Source organism: Phoenix dactylifera, chromosome 7 (assembly GCF_009389715.1).
Source record: "Phoenix dactylifera cultivar Barhee BC4 chromosome 7, palm_55x_up_171113_PBpolish2nd_filt_p, whole genome shotgun sequence".
NCBI lineage: Eukaryota > Viridiplantae > Streptophyta > Magnoliopsida > Arecales > Arecaceae > Phoenix > Phoenix dactylifera.
The window spans coordinates 8543171-8566424 of NC_052398.1; the positions used below are offsets into that span (position 1 = coordinate 8543171).

The 23254-nt window shown below is 36.3% G+C and overlaps 1 protein-coding gene across 1 annotated transcript; it reads right to left on the minus strand.

Moving 5' to 3' along the window:
* Nucleotides 1-1440: 1440 nt before the first annotated feature.
* Nucleotides 1441-22681, minus strand: LOC103714172 (protein MRG1-like). The gene is made up of 11 exons (XM_008801342.4): nt 22408-22681; nt 20965-21018; nt 20780-20793; nt 16123-16268; nt 14835-14870; nt 13756-13796; nt 13065-13169; nt 10569-10648; nt 9377-9546; nt 3454-3538; nt 1441-1850 (listed from the first exon to the last, which is right to left on the minus strand). The coding sequence occupies exons 1-11, from the start codon at nt 22543-22545 to the stop codon at nt 1769-1771; spliced, it is 951 nt and encodes a 316-aa protein (XP_008799564.2). The 5' UTR covers nt 22546-22681; the 3' UTR covers nt 1441-1768.
* Between the last annotated feature and the right edge of the window lie 573 nt (nt 22682-23254).

The following is a 23254-nucleotide window of genomic DNA, read 5'->3' on the forward strand; positions in this document are numbered from 1 at the left end:
GTACCGTAATAGGTTGCTTATTTGATGACCAAGTAAATGCTGTAGATACCAAAATACAAACATATCCCAAGTACTCTTCCTTCCATCTTCATCTTTTGGTCCGGTCATCGCTCTCTTTATAAGTCGTATAGAATAGACATGGTCAAATATTATCTTTCATGTATCTAAATATTCTTTTTACTGCTAATGAATATGATTTCTTAGAGTTCTCCATATATTTACTAATTGGCCTACTTATAATATCTCGTTCACTAACTGTTAAATCCAAGAAGCTTCGAATAAAGCCCTTTAATGGGTCAAGTTGACTGCTTTTTCTTCTCCATCTTTGCTCAGTTTCACCCCCTAATTAACCAGTTTATCAAGTTCCTTGCGTTTCTCCATTCTTAATTTCTTTAAAATATCTTGAGCATATCTGATCTGAGAAATGAAATTCCCATCTTCTTGTTATTTCAATTCCAAAGAATAAGACATCAAGCCTCCACCCGTCATTTCAAATTATCTTGTCATACATTTTCTTAATTTCATGAATCATTTCTTTACTGCTTCCACTAGCCAAGAAGTCATCCCAATATATGCCTGTGATCGGAAAATATCATCCCTAGCTCTTCTTTAAATAAATAGCATGCTCATATGAGTATTTGGCAAAATCATTTGTCTTGTAAATAATTGTCAATGTGGGTATTCCATGCTCATGGTGCCTGTTTCGATCCACCATCTTCCGTTCTTTTTATAATGCCCTTTGGAGTCCTAGACAGAAACTTATTTTTTCATTTGATATACCTTCCACTTGTAATGCGCTGCAAAAGAAAATGACTGACGTCACCGTGTCTCGGTAAGCAACTGGTGCAAAGATTCCTTGATAATCTAATCCTTTCTTATGCCTGCAACTTTTTGCACTAAGTCTTACTTTTGTACCTCTTTATCCATTGCACGATTGCTCTTGAATGTCCACTTTACACCAATAACTTTTCGGAAGAGAGGTTGACTCCCAGGTGTCGTTTTTTCCAATAGCATTAATCTCCTCCTCCATAGCAACTTTCCATCTTTCATCTTCTATGGCTTCTTTCATTGCTGCTCCATGATATACGGATGTGGAGAGTGCGCCGATGTGAATTATTGACGAATTTCTTCACAATGGCAATCCTGTTACATCTGCCCCTCACAGCAACAATTGATGACCATTACAATGAAAATACTTTCATCGGACCAGCCTAGCCTTGAATAGCTTTCTTGGTAATATTTTATTTGATGTTGAAAAGGAGTTAGCAGCCACTACAATGAGAGAGAGAGAGAGAGAGAGAGAGAGAGAGAGAGAGAGAGGAAAAAAGAAAGAAGCAAAATACTAGCAAATAGTTGTGTCCAACAGATGCTCTATTCACAGGTTACAGTATTACTTTTCTAAATTAAATGTCAGCATTTATACAGAACATGTAGAAAAGGTGAGGAAAATCTTTTTATGAAGTTGCATCATTATAAAGATTTCATACGTACCTATCAACAGTCAATATCCGCCGGTGAATCCACTGCTATGTTTAAATGTCAAACTTCAATAGTTGAGAGCAAAAAGCAAACTCACACTTCTTAATTTGTAACTGGAAAACTCAAGCTGTTAACATGAGTTCCATCTTGCCACATACAAAAAAAAAAAAAGGATCTCATGCTCTGAATCAACAATCAAATCATACAACAAGAACAAAATAGGGATCGGACTCGGCAATTCTGTAGCAGTTTGGTACGTAACAGCAAACACATGCTTTCTGGTCAAGTTCTATTTGGCATCTGTGCCATCTATGCCTTTGGAAGCATCATATGTCGAAAGGAAAAAGGAGCTCTGATTTTTCTGCAGGAACCTGCAAGTGACATGATCAAGCATTATATAATAGATATTTGCAGAAACTCTTCAAATCTTCCACACAAAAAAACCTGCACTTCATCGGTAAGAGGAATAACAAAATTCATGGAATTTGACAGTATGTACAAAAGCAATGTTGTGCTAGTTAAGGCCTCCAATTCCCCACATTAATAAGTAAAAAACGTGGTCCCCTTGGAAACTATCAGTGCCACAATCCTGTAAGGACATTCCGATTTATATCTAAACTTTCATTCTCCATAAAATTCATTGAGAACCGCTACATACCATATACTTCCCAGGCATAACAGGTAGTATTGTACTATTGCCCACATAATATCACAGCTTTAGCAGATTATGAATGTAGCACAATCAAGCAAGTTTGGAGGAGGTTCTGGTTTCAGCCTCGGTGTTTCCCAAGGATAAGACAGGTAAGAACAGGAGGTTCTAGGTTGGAGACTTGGGAGGTGTTTCCAAGGATAGGACACGGGTAATTCTTGGTGTCATTTCCTAAAAAGAATGATTGGTGGCATTCCCACCATTAAACAACAGCACACACACACACACACACACACACACACACACACAGAGAGAGAGAGAGAGAGAGAGAGAGAGAGATTGAAAATGTCTTAAAAGAAAATTTCTATTATAGCCATAATAACTATGGAATGAAACAAGTGGGTGTCATACGAGAAAAATCTATTATACCCATAACATCTAAAGAATGAAGATTGTCCACAAGTGGGTCTTTAGGCTTATATCAATTGTCTCACATAAAATAATTCCTTGGATCAAACCCTCATCCCTTTGTCAGAATTTTTCCGAGTTTAAGGGAACCTTGAAGTATCCACCAAAGGCAACAGATCCTCGTGCCAATGTTGTCTTAGCTGAGTTCTATCATAGAGGGGGCTGGCTTCAAGTCCACAGCTCATTGCAAAATGTTCCAAACTTTAGATCAGCAATAATTAATATCCAAAACACCAACACCATATGAATGTTTTAAAAGGCAGTCAGCGGCAGACAGAGAGCCAGGGGGGCTGTCAGAGCATAGGTGCTAGAGGCCAAGGCAGCACATAAATAATAAATTATAATTACCTATAAAGATATAAGAAGAAACCTACAAAAGGGTTCGGATCAACAAATAAAACATAATATATCAAGTAAGATGTAAATATGTCAACAACAAATACTAAATTATAAATAGATTTCATCCAGCATACTCAAACATGATGCAAAATGCTAAAAGAATGCCCAAGGAAAGCAGTCTAGGTGACTAAGCTGGCTTTCTTTTAAGAACATCGACCACATAGATGGATTAAGCTTGTTTAAGGTTATGACTGTAACTACCTTCAGCATGCATGTTCACACATGAATGCTCCTAGATCATGTTTTCGATGATGCAAATTAGATCGTGTGTTTTCCACATAATACAGTCTTCCCCCATCCCCAAAACTGAAGCCGAAAATAACACAAAATAATTCATCGAGGAAAATGAAATGAACTGCACAGATTTATTTCTTGACGCTACATGCAATCAAAGGTCTATGAAGCATAAACATGGAATATAAGAACTTCCAAGAATACATTAAGAAGGGGAGTTATACTTGAGAAAATCTAACAGCTTCTGCTGCAATTTTGCCAGTGCTTCTTCTTCCATGTTGACATAAGAAAGTAATTCAGGCAACTTCACTGCAAATAGCAAAGGAAAAAGGTTGCGAAAATCAAGACATGGCCATCAAATGTGTTAAACTCTAATAACAACAAGCAGAATGAAGGAAAATCAGAGCATTCACAACATTGCCTAGCTATCCATAGAATAGCATGAAAAATTTTGTTTCATATCATGCATAAAGCAGAAACATGTAAATGACAAACATATCTTATTGCACTCATCACACCATATGGGAAGCCAAATATTCGAAGCTATAAAGTATACTGAACAGAGAGGAATGGCAGGATAACTTATCCTTTTCTGGAATTCAACAGAATGAGTTAAAAGTCCAGGTGAAGCTAACCTCATGAACTATAACAATTAAAGTGCTTTAAAGGAGTTCGCCAAATATTCCTAATTTGCAAAAAAGAAATTATCACTAGAAGTTCTCTACAAATGGTTTAATGAAACCATAGACTGCAGATATAAATTCATTTCAATCAGATGGACAATTTTTTAACCACAAGATTTGCTTGAGGTACAAGCAAGATTTGTCGTCTCAATACCAAACCTCGTACCAATACCATCATATTATAATGCCGGTACATCTGGTATGGTATTCAGTTTGGCGTATCAACGGTATCCGGTTTGGCATACCGAGTGTCGATACCCCCCCCCCCCCCCCCCACACCCCCAACCAAAAAAAAAATAAAAAAATACTGCATACTGATATGGTATGGTCGATATGTACCGGTACCAACCGATACAACAAACTTTGGTCTATTTAATATACCAGCATACAAAAAACTATATAATGGCTGGAAATTACTCCAATAGCAAATTTGTCTAATTAATAAGTCAATCAGATGGTCTTTGAAGTTTCTGAAATGAAGGGCCAGAGTGATAATCCCAAGCATTGATACAATGAAACAGAGGGAACTAGTATTGAGCAAATGCAATACTGGATGGGAGCAATAACTTTGTAACAAATGGCTATACTACCACATACATACAGTTAACATCTACAAATAATAGAATAATCAACCAATTGCCTAAAAACATGTTCATTAAGTCCCACTAGCATGTGACGAACAAACAATACTACATATCTACACCATCCTCTAAATATTTCTTGTAGACCTCTCTAAACACCTCATGCTTTTATACAAGTATACTTCAGAACTATGAGACTCAAGATATTTAAAATTTCATGTACCTACATATAATCAGGTGCTAGAAAATTACGATGACTGTTAGGGCTATTTGGATGCCAGAACATCTTATTAGTCCAATAAGATCTGGCAGGAGGCTTATGCTTTGGATACACATAGGTAGAAAAGCAGTTCAAAGCAATCGGCGAAGACAGGCACAACTAATCCATGTTTTTCAGGATAAGCTAAATCACCTTGGAAAAGGGATTATTTATTCCCAAAGAGCAGGGATTAACTGGTCGGGAAGCTGTGATCTCTCTGAGCGAACAGTTCTCTACATAATTTTAAGCATGAGAGTCTACATAAGATCTTTCAACACCCAAACAACCCCTTGGGCAGTTGAAGTAGGGTCTACGAACCCGTTCATACAAAAGAATTTAACTCTGTTAATCAAGATATTTGTCCTTAGGATAGCCAAATTTCACTTTCATTAGAAATCCTATTTTACATAAGATTACTATTACAAAAGGTACTACTCAGACTATGGCTTGAATTAGGGAAGTCCTAGATTCCTTACAATTATCTCCAACCCAAGTAGTATTAACCTGAGGTTAAATCATTTAGGCAATTACATCCTGATGCAAGTCCACTTGGGATAGCCTGCGAAGGGGTAGGTGGACTTTCTTCAAGGAAAACTAGGGTAAAAAAGATTGTCATACAGTCTTGTTACAAAATACAGGGCAGAAAAGGCTTTGGTGATAATAAAAATTATGTGTCAAAAAATTGGCATGCTATGCAGAAAATAAATATTTGAAATCAGCAGCATTCTATCCGGTCACAGAACAAAATAAACAGTGAAAAATTCTTTTGGTGCAGAAAATAAGCACATTGGAATAGTAATAGAAGAAATGGAGAAAATCATAGGAAAGAAGAGTTAATAAGAAGAACAAGAGGGTAACTAAAGAGGATCGAGATAAAGGGGGAATAGTGGGCTGAACCTAGCCTTCAACTTTTTTTTTATTCACCAAAAATAAACCACAATACATGATGCTCTTTCAGTGTCGGCTGTAGAGCCTTTTAATAGCCTGTTGTGGCCTCTGCTACAAGTAATTTAGGACTTTTAAAATAGGAAAGTCGATCTCCTTATCAACTACCGCACTTATTTGACTTCAATTAAAATCCCTGAATAGCATGATCTCATCTTTAACCGAGCTGTGCCAACTTCGCACTTTAGGACCAAAGTAATACTCCTAAACTATAGTTTAATTCTTCGGCTGTAAGTCATTTTTGATGATTAAAATCTAGGCATCTGAGTGATGCTCTAGTTTTACTCCTTTGACACTCCACTATGGATCAGAGACTCTGATCATCATGATAAGAGTTGCCACACCTGTCACAGGATCTGAGCCTCTGACTCCACATCTTTTGCTCCATGGACCAAGCCCTAAGATCATACTAAATCTTAATTCATCCTTCTTCTTCATAATCCTTAATTAACTTCTTGAAGAATTACATACAGCCCAAATCCTTTTGGTGAACCTTTTTGAAGCCCAAATCCTCTGGAAGGTTTAAATTTGCTGTTCTGTTCCTTATTTCTTTTAATTCTTTCTGCATGGGGACAAGTCCTAATTTTACAAGGAGTCACTGAGGGTGCTTAGCAGCTGTTATGTTAACAGACCTACAGGCCAAAGCATGAAGGAAACTTGCTAGAGTTTCTTTCTTTCTCTAACTTGGGGCCCTGGAGGAGGAGGAGAGGAGAGGAGGCCAAAGCATGAATGAAACTTGCGAGAGTTTTTATCTAAATTGCATACCCTGGAGGAGGGTACAATCCTAGCAATGGGTTTTCTTGTGCATGAATAAAATGATAAATTGCTTTCCAGGTGCAAGGTACCTGTGTTGATTAATTTCTCTACATATCTATTTTTTAATTATTCCTAAAAATCTTTCTATAAATTATAACTAAATCAAATTTTAAGCAGTCTTAAAGAAATTTATAGCGTTAATGATGCATAAAACCAAACGTTCTTAGCATTTATTTCAACCACATATACTTGTCAACAGCAAACTGATGGCCCAAGGCCCACCACTTCAACTTCTACCAAAGAACATATTAGAATCAAATAATGAGAAGTGCCTATGGCAAATTGGTTATAAATGATGAATTCATTAAGCGTTCAAAAAATCCAGGCTCACATGCCACCAGTTGGGATTTTTTTTTTTTTGTTATTCTCACAGCTACAATTTTTATAAAATCATTAAAATAAAATATTCATGAAAACAGGTACTAAGAATTGGTGAATTCATGAAGCCCTATATCTAGAAAACAAATATGGATTTCCAAGTTTCAATAATAGAAAAGTTAGAATAAGCTAAAGGGATTAATGAATGTTTTAAAAGGTAGCTATGGTAAGCAGGTGGTCAAGGGACCGCATAGTCTATTTGCAGTATGTGGCAGTATATGCAGATGCATATACAGTTACTATTTTTTAACTATCTAAAAATTTAAAATGTATTAATTACAATAAAAGCAGTAAAAATGAATTAATTTTCTTGATAAATAGCAGTAATATTAATAACAATAATAACTAACAAGTTTTACTTACCAATTAGTACATAGCAGCAAACAGTAATAGTTTTTTACGTAATTAATATATTGACATTATTAATAGCAGTATCAACCCTACTTGAAACCCACCTCAAACTTAACCATAACTTGAAGCTTATCCTTCAGAGTATCTATATATGATGGTTTTATTTTTCATGTGTGTGATCTCACAAAGAGAGAGATTTATAGGCATGCATCTGTAAATTGAGATACCAGTAATAAACACATTTTATATAACTAAGTCAAGTAAATTCTTCTATAACTTGCCATCCTAATTTATACAACACTTACTAGAAAACTAAGCATAAAAAACAACCTTCTTTAGCGATGAAATCAAGTTATGTCTTCCAATAAGCTTTTTAAACCATAGGATATAGTTCAAACTAGAAATATATGCTCCGCACTCACATTTTCTTATGTTGTCAATGTATCAATTGATTAGCTTCTTTTTCTTGTATTGAGAGGATGTCTCGTTGTTTCTAAACTACAGGATGCACGCTATGGCTTTTCAGCCTCCATCTGCTGGAATTGAAATAGTTGACAATAAACTGGGTGCTTCATACACCAAACCTTGTAACCTTCATTAGTATAGGCCAAATTTATTGATGTCATATAATAGGAGATTCTTTTGTGAACACAGATTTAGATATCAAGGAAGAGGTGGCAATCGAAAAATCAGCTTGGGTTCAGGTCGAGTCAAATTCATACATCAAGGCCCTATAGGCCTGCAAACCAAACCCAACATGATAACAGGTCTGAGATGCCTGATTCGAAACAAATCTGCAACCAATTGGTCCACTTCCATTTCACTTTGGGCTTTTTATTGTATGGGCAGGCTATCATTTTTCACAGTTTTTAAACTGTTTGTTCCACAACTTATCTCAGAATTTATCTTGCCATAACAAATAATCAAAACTTGTTTTGCAATTAAGAACTAAACACCTATATTCTACTGTTAAAAGAACCTCTCCTAGTTCCATTTTGTGCACATCCAATTCTTAGTTCCCAAAATACCCTTTCGCACATTCGAGCATTTCCCCATTTGTGTATCTCCTCGCACCGCCATCCGCATATTTCCCAATGTTGCATCTTATGTGTTATGGTAGGACAACACAGAGCTACTAACCACAAGGTCTAGGATTCAAACATGGTTCGCAGTATCGATTTCGGCGCCCAAACTAGTATCATGCTAGTACAATGTCAATACGGGTCAGTTTGTGGTGCCGACAATCAATATGCTGCCCATACCGAGGTTCGTTAGTCGCTACCTATATGGTACGACACCCCTGATACTGGGAGGTACAGTCTGGTAGCCCATCCTTTTACATTTATTATTTATATATTTTATCTTTTTCTCTCTTTATAACAAAGCAAATAACATGATAACATAAGCGACATATCCAAAAGTAAATATTACATGCCAACCCAAGTTTTAAAACAAATTTCTCCCTAATGAGATGTCCAAAATCCAAAGCAAAATCTCCCTAATGATTTATATTTACTACATACTCGCATATATACTCTCCATGACCTTACAAGTTGAGGGGTCTTAACCCGAACCCAACCAGACACGTTGGCAAGCCGAAGTTGCCTGACCTCCCCAATGAGATGTCCAAAATCCAAAGCAAAATCTCCCTAATGGTTCATATTTACTACGTACTCGCATATATACTCCCCATGACCTTACAAGTTGAGGGGTCTTAACCCGAACCCAACCAGACACGTTGGCAAGCCGGAGTTGCCTGATCCCTACCCCACTTGCAAACCCGATGGGTTGGCTTAGGTAGGTGAGATCCAAGTTGGATAAATGGGCCCTTGTTCAACATGGTACAAAAAAGCAATTAAATGCAAATATTTAAGGCCTCAAATACAATTTCAAAAATCACATAAAACTTAGAATCTACAATATAATCAAGGATTATGGTATAGTTAAAAAAACAGAAATGCAAATATAGGACAGTTCTAAGAGCAAAAACAGCATCATGAAAGAAATATACAGAAAAACAAAGAACAGGGAAATGGAAATCCAAAAGATGAAGAAAGGCTATGTAGATAAGAACTCAAATGGTATTATTAAGATTTCAGAAAAGAAGAGAGCAAATGGTGTCTGATATGCATACCAAAAAGGCGCAATAAATGTTCAGCACCATACACAGTTGAAGGAGAGACGTTATCACAAATTGCTTCTTGATATTGTTGCCTCTCTTTTTTATATAAAAGCATAGCTGGCAATGCTTTGTCAAAGTAGCAGCGTAACCCTTTTAGTATCTCCCCAACAGATTCAGCAATCCTAAAACATTTTAAATTCATTACATTATATACAATTAGAGAAATTGTAAATAACAAAATACATGATAATGAAAAGTTAGTGTATTATCATATAATGGCTGGTGCATAATAAATTTCTACGAGAAAACATAATAAACATCAAATATTATGGAATGTGGATACCATTGTGGATACCATGAAGGAAAATATACATGAATACCTTTTTTTGGAAGAACCACACAGAACTCTTTCAATGGTTTCACAGGGCAAGATATTTGCATAACATTGAGAGGCTTGCAAGAGGCTTAACAAAAATTAGAAAAAGAAAGAAAACTGATGTATGGATCTCCACCAAATATTTTCAGGTAACTGAAAAGGTACTTTCAGCTTCATGAAAGAAACCAATTTGAAATGAAAATTTTAAGTTTTTAATCACAATCAAGTATAATAGTTTAAGACAAGTTGCCCGCAAGAGTCAGTATGGAGCAAGTGTTGTCAATTCTTCAAAGACGAAACCAACCAATTACAAGTTAGAAAGTCTAAATGGTGATGATAAAAAGGGGAATGTGTATTCTAATAATGTCATACAGGAATCTATCAGCAATTGTACCATAATCAGGAACAAGTACTGCTACTGATCCCTAAGTTTCTCATGCAGTTCCCTGTCCTATTGGTGCAATAAATGGGGTAGGTCAGTGACACAGGGGGGTTGAGCCAATCGCCAGGCACCACACTGGAACAAGGAATGGCGTGGGAAATAGACTGGGTGTACTCTAGCATTTTCATCAGGAAGTATTAGCTGAACACCCAATAATAATTATTATATTTTACTAACTGAAATCCACGAGGAAAAAACTCATTATAAAAGTCAAGCATGAGAAAGCTTGGATCAACCAGAACCAATTAGACAAAGTATATCTCAAAGAAAGGAAAAATGCATTCCTGCAGAAAGGATCGACACAAGCAAGTCGATGCAAAAAGAAATGCAGTGAGGACATCACAATTGAGTGTATATGATATTGGACTTACAATGCTTATACTTACATGCCATCCTTCTTTGTTCGGTAATCAAGGTATTTCTTTAGGATATCATCAACATTTGGGGAACGAGGGAGCTTGACAAGCTGACAATGTGGCACTCTCATGTTAGATGCCTCTCATAACAGAAGAACAGATGTTAAAAGGCAGAAACTAGTGAAAGAGAAACTGGTTATAATCAGATAAACAGAACATGGAATATGCAAGTGAAGATCTAAAAGGGAAACTCTGGAAAATAATACAGCTTACTGAGTAATTATCTAAAAGCTGATAAGGAAAATCAAAACAATGAAGAAACAGAAACAAACATCTCAAGACTCCATAATCTTAAAATGTGCCTTGGCATCAAAAATCTGTGTACATTAAAATAAAAAGATATCAAATTATAACTTACAAATGACCTCAGGGTAATCATTAGAAGAACCTATGCAATATTTGCATCTCATCGCAGTCATCAGAATGCCAAACAGAAAAATCCAAACATTATGGCTCTATAATTGATGGGCCAAAAATGGGGAAACAGAAACTAAGAACTTCACTTTTCTCTGCTTATACTTTATTGAATTAAAGCTGCACCAATGGTTATATGGCAGGTTCCTGCAACAGCCACATATGACTAAGCAACTGCATCGCATAAGTCATTGGAAACATAACTAGGTAGGTCACCAGTAGGACAAACCCCCTGCTCATATTATAGAATGTGAGAAAGACAATGACATGTCACCTATAAAACTGGCCATTGAGAATTTTTTTTCAATTGTGAAGGACATTTGTTTTGGTCATTGGCCAAAATGTACATGCCAAAATTACTGATAGAATGGATCCAAACTTGAAAAGCAGATAAAGTTCTTGTAAAAACAAAAGAAAAAAAAGATCGATAAATCATGATAAATAATAACAAAATGAAGGCAACAACATTGAGATGTACAATACATTCTTTAAACATTGCAGGCAATGCTTACATACAGGTGACCTTGGTAAATGCGCACATAACCTTCACACATCTGCAGTTTAGTGTTGTGCGTTAATAGGGTAACCACTATATTATTAACATTGTACATCTACAGGTCATTCTTCTGGGATGAAAACTAAAAGACAGCAATATGGTTACAAACACAAAACCGCTGAGTCTAAACATATTCAGCGGTTTAAGCAATAGTAGCTGGATTTGTCTGCTATCTCCCCTTCTCTCTTTATTCCTTCTTTCTTCCCTCCTCTTGCATGCAAAGTAAACAGCCAAAGGAAACATGGTGCTGCTGCCATTACTAACACCATAAACCCACCTATTTCCTAAAAAACCCTCCCTTAATCCTAAATTATGATTAAAAAAAACTAAAAAGCCTTTAAACAATCATTAAAACAACAAAAACAGAAAAGACAGAAAAACAAAATAAGTGTCTTAATAAGTTACCAGGATGTGGTGCCAGCCCAAGTTCGGGATGCCAACCTAGTCCCTGATCAATATCAGGTTCAGGACTGGGAAATAAAACCTTATGTACTGATCTCCCTACAGAGTTAGGAATATATGTGTTCTAGAACAGAAGAATGTTTCTGGGAAATTTTTTCATGATGTATATAGATTTCAGCACATATATAAGACTTGTAGCACTAGGTTTTGAGGTACATTAAGGGGAAATTTATGTGGTTCCATGCTTGCGCATGTGCCCACCACCTTCAATGCTACAGCACTCCAAGCAATAGAAGCAATATATTTATAAAACTTTACATAATTCATTTCTTCAAAAATGTAAAGTGATTAATGATTTTTCATGAACCATGTGCATGCACTGATGATTAGTCTAGCTCACACATGCCAATTTATATTTTGAAGATTCTCATTATTCAAATTCAACAATGCGAATAAGTTCAATGGCATCCTCTCTTATAAAAGATAGAATACATTTCAATATTTTCTGTTACATTTTTTTTTCTTGATAGTAATAGAGGGGAGACCTGCCCAAGGTAAATTATTAGGGCTCAAATACTTGGAGATGCACCATCCAAGGCTCAAACCCAAAACTCAAAGCCGCCTCCAAGGAGCGAAGGTTGTGACCATTGAGACAATGCCCAGTTCACTACATTTCAATTTTTTCATCTCATGTTTCTTTCAATATGACAGCTAATTCCAATTTTTTGGTTGAATGGCAGCCATCATCAATACCCAGTCTCTTTCTCATAAAAAAGATTTGTCTGGCCATTAACAAACTGATAAAATACACCATTTTAATTGTTTCAACATATATTGAATTTGATATAATAGGAGACAGCAAAGGGCATTGATAGAAAGCCCACACAGACAGGCTTTTCATTTCATCCCTTGTAATGTAAAGCTCTTCGCCTCTTCCAATAATTCTTATCAATAAACTTTTTTTTCTTCATGATAGTAAAAATAGGGTAAGGCACAAAGACATTAAGATATTCAAGGCAACTTATATAAATAGACTCCACATTCCACCACAGCACTATAAGAACAAGAAATGCACATGTAAACAATTTTACTACCTTACCCAGCTGAGTTACAAACTCCCAATCATCGACCAGCTGCTTCTTAAGCGTCAAAGGAAACTGTAACATCACATGTTTTTCTGCTGGTTTTGCGTCCTTCTCCTATCAGTAGTCAAACAATGCACATCATCATATCCTGACTGATAATGGCAGAAAATGCATAAATCGTAACTATTAGTAAAATGCATTTTCTGTTTAAAATTTTCTGATAATCTTATTCCAGTATCGTACTTTGCCCGTTAAGAATTCAGAAAAATTATATACATCAAGCAAGATACAGAAAGAATTGAGACCACATCAAAGTTTGAAATAAGAAGTACTATAGCAGGCATGATGCCCAAAACTTTAAACATGCTTAACTGTAGAAAGATAATGGCAGAAAATTATAAATTGATTAGCAGATAGCTAGAAATCACTGGACTACTGTAATGTTGCAGAACTTAGAACAGCTATGAAAATAGAAAAGAATATACCAGTTTGTTGAATAACATGCATAACATAGATTCTTTCAGCTGGACATGAGAGTATTAAGTAAAATTGCCTAATTCCCATCAAAAACATATGTGCGTTTCTAATTCAATTTGTATATGTTTTGAGGGAGAAGGCAAAGTTGCATGGCTACAAATGTTTAAGTTGTATCAGCTTATAAAGTCGTAGACTATTGGAAATTAAAGTAAGCAAAGCGCACCTCATTACCAGATTGAGCCTTCCGCTTCTTGCCTCTAAGCACTGTATTCAAACATAGATGGTAGAACCATTAACGGAAATTATAAGATGCAAAAGAAAAATAATTGAGCCCATGGTAGGAGATGAAACGCATAAAAAACCATCTTTAGATTTACCATATATAAACCAGAAAAAAACACAGAAGGAACTAAACCATGTAAATAGCATTGTCCTGAAACAGGGGACCCAATGTGGCTCATTGACATCAAGATAAAATGTTTATGGGGAAGTGGGCCAACTAGGCACCTTTTCTTCAGAATGTCACCATGACTACAGAAGGAACTAAATCATATGATGACAATTGTCATGGAAACAAGGGACTTGATGTGGTTCATTGACATCAAGATAAATGTTTCTATCAGTTACATATGAGGAAGTGGGCCAACTAGGCACCTTTTTTCACAATGTCAAGATGAATGTAAATAGGACTGTTTTTCCAGCATTTCCCAACAATAAAATATATAGACCTAAGAAAAGTAGGCCATAAAAAGCATAATAGCAGGAATAGCCAATGTTATCTTCTAACATAGTCCGAGATAGATGTCTGATATTTGTCTCTCAATTATTTCGTAACATACATATGCAGGAAGACATCGGTCCAATTAAATGGTCATATGTCAAATCCTCATTTGTATATAGTGTTTATAGATAAATGCAACTTAACTATAGTGAGAATGTTCACTAGTCTGACTCATTTAGCCAAATATATTGGCAAATGCCCTAAATGGCATATGCTGGTCACTCCAATATCTTATCTTCATGTTTCATGCAAATTTCTTAAAATTATAATAGGTAACTATGATGTACATTTTTCCTCGCCATATAGTAACAAGTAGAAACATCCAGAACCACCAAGCTAGATCATTGTATGTAAATTTTAAACAAGATAACATTTCAACACCCCAAAGGATTGGAATATTGTACTTGAAAAGCCTAACATGAAAATCTGATCTATAATTTTAACAATCATTATATGTTGACTAAATATTGAAAGCAAACAAAACCATCATCAATCGAAATAAAAATGATATAGTGGCTCACCATAGCTCTTAAGATCTTCTTTATCTGCTTTTGCATCTGTCAACACAGAGTAACACATACATTAAAACATATACTACACTAGCATTACTTAGAATATACACAAACTACATCTAGTTAGTAGATATAAAAGAGTATTAGATTGGCTTTGACTCAAACACGTGATTAAGTCAGCTGTACATGCACATGCACACAATCCGTACTATGTTCCTGGATAAGGTAACTTAGGCATGAGAGTGGTCTATCATGAGATCTAAACAAAAGGTTGCCCAAAAGAAAAGGTTACCTCATTAAGAACAAGGTTTCAGCTCTTTCACAAAGAACAAATTGTCAAATATTCCTCTAGAATAGAAAATTGCCTAGAATGATGAAATAATACAGCATCTGATGTAAAGGTTGCATTCTTTTCGAGGAACAAATTATATGCCAAAAGGCCAAACCGAGACATGATCCCAACATGCACAGACACATTCACAAATTTACATGCACGTAAACACACACACACACACTAAACATATGTATAAATGTAAATTAATGTGTGTGCACTTGCAAACATGTACCTAAATTCAACAGCTCATAACAAGCTTCATTTGCTCAAGCAATCCTCCTATCAAGATTACAATACTTGTACTATGCATGTAGAAATATGAGTATACCAAAAGATTCCAAAAAATTCAATTGAAGCCAAATAATCAACTAGAACAGGGTGCTTCCAGTAGGTAGCCAAGGAATTTTCAACACAGAGTTCAAAAGTGATCCATTAAAAATATATAGAATATGGATGCATGAGTAGTTAAATAAGGCCCAATGTCATAGAGTCATAGACTGTCCCACTTGCACTTTAATGGACATAAGGAATTACAGTGGTACGAATGTGATGTTACAGGAGAGCCGAATTAGTAACTGGACTTTTTAGCTTGCTCACAAAGTAAAATATCCTAAGCAATACACAGATGAATGTCTATTAAAGAGTAAAACACAGATCATTTGCTAGATCCAAATTTAAAATCACAGCATTGTCCTTTGATATATTAGTTATGGCGTAGAGCTCATTACTGAAAAAGCCCATGATAAAGAATATCTCCCAAATATCTTTTCTTCAATGTTCTGTGACTGAGAACATGGTGATGACGTTAAATTTGTTTCATTGTCATTTCATCAAACCAAGATTCTACCAACAATCCAAAACATACAGAACAAACAAAACCGACCAAACATTCTAGTGGAACTCAACAGGTAGTTGCCTGAAGGTTGTAAACACGACAAGCCTAGTCAACGTAAGTAAACAAACCATTAGAGCCTTTTGGCTTATTTTGTGTTGACCGCCCTGACTTCAGATTTCTGTCAGCATTCTGGTTCTTCGCAAGCTCCTGCTGCTTACAGATATTTTCAGGAGTAAATTTCATCAAGCGATCAGTCCCAACCCACTCATCCCAACTGTCAAAAAAGAAAATTTAAAAGTTAGAAAGTTTTTTTCCAATTGAGCAGGGTTTGTTCCCATCACATGCCAAACATGTATCAGCAGCCAGTTCTTGAACTTATATTGATCAATTGTTCTCAAAGGGGCTTGTACTTATCAGCATATTCTGAGCCAAGACAGCTTAAAAAGGATGTCTATATGCACCACTTGTCAGTAGAGTACATAACAGACACTAAGAACCTCGAATTAAAAAGGCAGGGTAGCCCAATGGCCAACCATGTCACTACTAAAATAATCCATTGTAAGCTATCCTAGCCAAAATCATGAATGCAACTCACCAATATATATGATCATTATTGCAGAATTTAGTATGACATGTCAGAAACAGGATAACTTGTTATAAGTGCATACATAACATATAATAATATAGAAGGTAGAAGCTAGTGACTGCCTAAGGGAGAACGGGAAGCGGGCGGGATCCAACAAAAAAAGATTCATTGCCACCTTAAAGTTCAATAAGAATTAAGAAAAAAGAAAAGAAAAAAACTGGCAGGTCACTTTCAAAGATATCAAACTCGTTGCCACCTCAAAGTTTTAACTATGCATATTTTTACCCGGAATATCTAAATATAAATGAGATTATGCATGTATGGCTCTAACATTATATCTAATATATATTTACAAGACATAACATATATTATATACCCAGATTAAATTCATAAATGTATGTGTGCCCATATTGAGATGCATATACCTGGATTCAGAATTAAATGTCAATGCATCCAGATATGTATGTCTGTCAATCAAGGTTCGTCGAACTGGTACCGACATCCGTACCGGTCGGCGATTGGTATGGTTCAAAACGGACGGAACCGTCCGGTTCCATCAATTTTCGGCCGGTTCCGGCCACATCCAATCAGGTTTCGGCCCCTAGAGGACCAGAACCATTTTCCATTGAAGAACCGACCCAGTCGAAGACCGGTTGGCTCGATTCAGGCTGAACCGGCCGATTCAGCTCGGTTCAACAATTATTACTGTCAATATGGCACAAGCAAACAAGCGCATGCGGGAACCAAAGTTGTCAAAGGCTAAAGGCACACCAAGGTGCCAAGTTCTCTTAGAGCCCAGGTGCAAGGTGCACGCCATAATTATGTGAGGTACTAAAATATCGATATACATATAAATAATAATAAAATCATGATTCCAAACATATTTAACAATGAATTATCAATGTGGGAATCATCAATGCATGAACACAAGTACAAACAAGCATTAGAATTCAGATAAAAAATAATTACTAATACAAGATATACTAATCTAATAAACAAGATTTTTGCTTTTAATGGACAGGGAAGAAGAAGAAAACGAAGAAGAAAATGGCTAGAAACATGGCTGCAGTTGCAGATACAGCAGCTGAAGAAGAAGAAGGAGAAGGACCGGCACATGGAAGAGAAGGATGGAGACTTGCCGCTGAATAAGCCTGTGCGAACCCCTCCTTTCTCTCTCCCCAAGTTTTCTTTCTTTTCGTTTCCTTTTCCTTCCTTTTAGGACATCAGCAGATGTATCATCAGCTGGATGTTAATTTGGACACATACATTATCTTCTAGGATTTGTTAAGGTGCACCCTAGCGTGGGACTACACTTTGGAAAAGGCACACGCCTTTAGCACCTTTCCAACGCTCAACTAAAGGGGCATCATCTCAAAAGAAGCAAGGTGCTGGAGGTGGGCTTCACCTGCACCTTGCATCTAGGAGCGTGATGCTTAGCAAACCACTGGCACAAGCTCAGTCTAATGTGGACTTTATGATACATTATTATTCCACATAACCAATGCGCTTAGAATTTTGTAAACAACAGACACCCACTCTGTGTCACCCTTAAAATCCATTAACCATACCCTGGATACTTTTAGAAATTCATGAACCCAAGAAATATATTGAACTAGAAAAAGAACTTTTTATGCATAAGGATAAAAGGACAAAGAAATGATTTTGCATATATCCAATCCATAACCACTCCTTTTGTACCACTGCTAAGCAGTTTCATACTGAAACATGCCAAAAATATCTACAAAGGCAAATGTCAAATAATCTAAGTGACAAGGTCAAAATTTTCAGTTAACATGAGATTCTATGCTATGGATTTGCACCAAATACGAAAATTATTATGTTCTTGTGTCCTCTTTATGACAAGCTAATAATTGTATCTATTAGTTTCCAAAGCGAGCTGTCACAATAAATGCCTCTGTCATATTCAAAGTCTTAGAATTAATAAAATTGGTAATAGCACCACCGCTTACCCAATATCTTATCACAAGCCTGACTAGCACTTAATTTCATAAAATGAACCAACAAACATAAAACAAGTACATGCCACTTGTAACAACAGCCGTATGGATTAAGGTGGTTGGCAACAATCTCCATATAAAATCCGCAGACCAAGGAACTTGGCTTCTCAGGAACTATGAAGGAAACAAAAGATGGCATTGCTCTAAATCTTTATATAATTTTGCCACCAAAAGGACCTCATCATTATAAAAGAGTTGATTCTTTTCCTTCAAAACATTTCATTCCAAAAACAAGCTTCCAAGAATCTACATCCACCATCCCATGTTTACTATACAATTGGAAAAGAGCATCCAAGAAAGTCTAACGGAACAACTTATTAATTTACCAATCCATAGTGTGCCCAATATCATAGGACAATCTCATATGATATCCTACAAGCCAGCTATCAAGATGATGTCAGGGGAGTTATTTCCATATCTGTTAATCATTGTCCCAGCAATTTGGTCGTAACCATATCTATTAACAACAATTTGGTGACAGCTTTATCGAATCCTCACTCACCAAGCAATCTTATTTAGGGCTGTCCCCGATATTATTTCAAGCTCTTCTATAGTAGCATTCTTCCCCTATTCTTCCAGCATCAACAAAATCAAAAACTCATCCTTACTGCAGACCCTTAGAAGTTCATTCGATATGCTAATACCATCTCAATCAATTCTCCAATGCTCTATTTTTAATTTGTGAAATTCCTACTATTGCTCTAACATACTTGTATCTCCTCCCCCTATCTAATTCTACCAACCATTCATATAAACATTCTTATTTCCTTACATTTAACTTGTTTTCTGAACTTCCTTATGGCCCAACATTCTGAGCCATGCAACAGCATGAATTTTATTGTTCTTCAATAATTTTTTCTTGAAATCGTCAAAGTATGCATTGATCACAAAATACTCCAGAAGCACCTCTCTGAGTCATCCAGCCAACTCTTAATAAGCAAAACAATATATTGCAAAGCATCAGATCGCATCATGGCATATTTACAAGACTGCTATAATACAAGAGAGCATTACAGGATATAGCCTGAAAATCATGATCCTAATCCTTTTCAGGTTAGTTTAAACAATCCAAACAACCCTCTTCTGCTCAACTCATTTTTTCTTCAATCTTTCTTTTATCCTCTAGAATATTGACTACAAAGATATGGAATGAAGCCAAATCATCATTTAAAGAGTAGATTGAAGATGATCTGAAGAGCTAAATGAATTATTATTGATTATTTTAATTTGTTTTGAAGTAAACAAACAAAAAGAAACCAATCACTTGCTTCTAGTTCATTGACATGGATGATTAAATATGCAATTATGCATAGGAACAGAATCCCCCCTCAAACAACACACACACCACAACAATCACCACCACCAAATTAAAAAAAAAATTTAAGAGCCTCCCCAACATCACATCCAAATCCATTCTCATGCCAGCAACATCCAAATAAATAAGGAATAACCTGAGCTTTTCTATTTGCTGTTTCTCAATTTCAAAATGCTGGAAACTCACCTGAGTATTCTTTTGAGGTGACTCAACTTGTATGAGCATTCAGACAAGAAGATGTTTTGGACTTTCAAAATTGGTTTGAACCTCAGTATGCTTAATTTATACTCCACCTTTATGATTGTCCATTTTTTCAACCTTAGAATGAAGCAATTCTTTTCTCTTAGTAACTTAAATATATGGCACATTTGCATGTGCAATCTCAGAAGAGATGCAAAGGCTTGTATGCTAATCTAAAGGCCTCAACAGCCACAGGAGGCATCTTAATAAGCCCCAAAGACTTATACCCCTTAATGGAAGATAAATAAGTCACAACTTTCCATTTAATATAGATTCCACAGTTTACTATTTTAATTGAAAGCATTTGATAACATAGAAGATCCCATATATGCACCTGAATCTGTGTGTGCATTATGTCGAGAAACATCATTCCTTGAAAATTTATATAAGAGATGCAAAGATGTCATACTGCATAGATGATTATATATCTGCATCAAGCATGAAGGAAACAAAAGCAGACTCATCGTATTATAGATTAAAAAGTTTTGGGAACTCCAATGCTAAGAAAATTTTTCTTGAGAAGAAAGCAGAATCTAACATATAGAAACTGCAAGGGAACAAACATCAATAAGGACATAAAGAGAAATAGAGAATACTTAGAGAAGTTGCATCCGGATCATACTTACTTCTTGCTCCAACCCTACAACATTAAAGACAGAGGTTACCAGATGTTGGAAATATATAAATATTCTGCTAACACTAAATCACATAGGCCAAAAGTAAGAGCAGGAATGGATAACCATTACCCAACTGAGAGATAGAAAGTAGACATGTGATAAGATAACAAACTGCACTAAATATGATAACTTACAAGATAATGGACGAAATATTTCCATTCATCCTTCCGTAACTCAGCTTTTTGAACCTGCACAAAGACAATGTGAAGTTAAAAAAAATTATTAAAGGGACATTTGAAAAAACAAAATGGTGTTAGCTACATAAATGTTTGTCCTTCTGTAAATAGAAAAGAGCACTCAAAGTAGGGTTTGCTAGAAGCACAAAAAAAAAAGATGGTTCTAAGAGCAAGAGAGGGGTACAGGCAAAACTAACATACTAACCAAAGCCCTATATGCACAAGACAGTGCATAGAGAAAGAACATGAATGTTTACTAAGCCTTACAAGCATGTGTTCCCCCACTAAAATCAATGAACTCAGTTGCCTCTCGAACAAACATGTTTGAATATCTTATTGACTGACATGCAGCCATAATCTGACCAGCAGCATAGTGCGAAATTTAAGAGATTTTAGTAGTAGCCTTAATCTCCTATTACAAAATACTCTAGGAATCAAAGTGAGAAAGAAAAAGAAAGAATAAACGAAAAAAAAAATTGTGCATAAGTCTTTTGTGTGTATTTTAGCGGTTTATGCCTGCATAAATTTTCTCCTCTGTGGCATCGTCACAAACATACATACACACACATATCTTTGCTTGTCTCACTAATCATCAAGTCAAAACCTCCAGTCTTCAACATTCAAATTCACATCATTGCAAGTTTCATCAATTTAATCATCTTAAAAGCAAAGTCCATTCCTCCGCCAACATCTCTTGAAAAGAAACTAACAGAAGTAATTTTATTCTTGTCCAACCGTAAACAGTCAGGAAAAATATGTTATTTTAACGTCAAACTGTAGAGATATGGATACTGCAAAAACTGATGTAAATATTTTATCCAGTTCTTTATTTAAATTTTTTTTTAAAAAAGTGTCCACATTTCTTTTTTTTTCTGGAGAGAGAGAGAGACCATTCACACACCATAATTTTCCGAACATTTGGGGACGTACCACCCAAGACTTAAACCCAGAACCTCAGGTTGCTAAGCAGAGGGGTGTGACCCCAACTCACGTGTCCAGTAGTGGCTAAAGAATTACTTGCGACAATTTCTTTCTCAATCCACAAGAACTACATCGAGGGCAGATTACAATTATTTTGAGAGAAGCGGGAGATAAAATTACGGACAAGAACTTTAATCAAAGCTCTAGAATCATAGATGACTAGGAACAATCAAACAGTTCCACCACTGTGCCGCATATATTAGCAAAAACACTGCAAAATTGACTACCGCCAAAGAGCAAGAAAAAAAAAATCAAGAAACAAAAAATCTTGAAACCATAAAAAGGAAAACCACCAAAGAGCGACAAATTTTAAAATGGTCAAGAGAGAAGAAATCTTGAAACCATAACAAAAAAAAGCACCACCAAATAGCGATAAAAAAAGATCAAGAAGGAAGAAATCTTGAAACCCTAGGCGCTAACCTTGGCTTCGTAGATGCGAGGGCCGTGGTACGCGAGGACCTTCTCTCCCTCGGAGAAGGAGCCAGCGGCGGGGGAGTCGGAGGCAGAGGGGTCGGCGTTCCCCCCTCCGGCCCCCTCCGTCGTGTTGGAGCTCCCCATCGCCGACCCCCGCTTCCCACTCTGCTCCGTTCCACCTCGGCTCAAAGAGCTCAAAAAAAAGGGGACTCACTTCTTGCCGCTCTCTGGGCCCGACGGGGGCGGTTTCTAATAATTCTTCGGACGTCTGCGAGTCTCCGGTACTGGATACAGCCGGCTATATAAGGCCAATAGGCCATCTTGAGTCTTGACGGTTAATATAACGGACCGTTGGGGGCTGGTGGATTTGGGTCGGTACGGGACCGAACCGGAACGGATCCGAATCGATCGGGTCTATTGTAGTCAAGTCGGTCCTGTCCAAATTTTAGAATTTCGAACAGGGTTAGGTACCGGGGCCCAACGGGCTCGGCCCGGTTATTAGCGAAACAGGGCGGCATCTTGCAAGGACCCAAAAATTATTTCTTACCTATCGTCACGGTAAACCAGGGCTTAACGATTGATGAACGACTAATTATCTATTGGAGGCCTATGAATACTTTTTTAGCAACTAATTATCTATTTTGGAGACCTATGAATATTTTTTTTCTTGCCAATTGCTTATGCCAACAATAGCATATATATATATATATATATATATATATATATATATATATATATATATATATATATATATAGTAGCTAGTTTTCCGAGTTATCAAGATACAATTTCTCTATCTCCATGCAAGGAATTATCAATAAGCATGTATTTGGCCTGAGAACGATTTGTTAACAG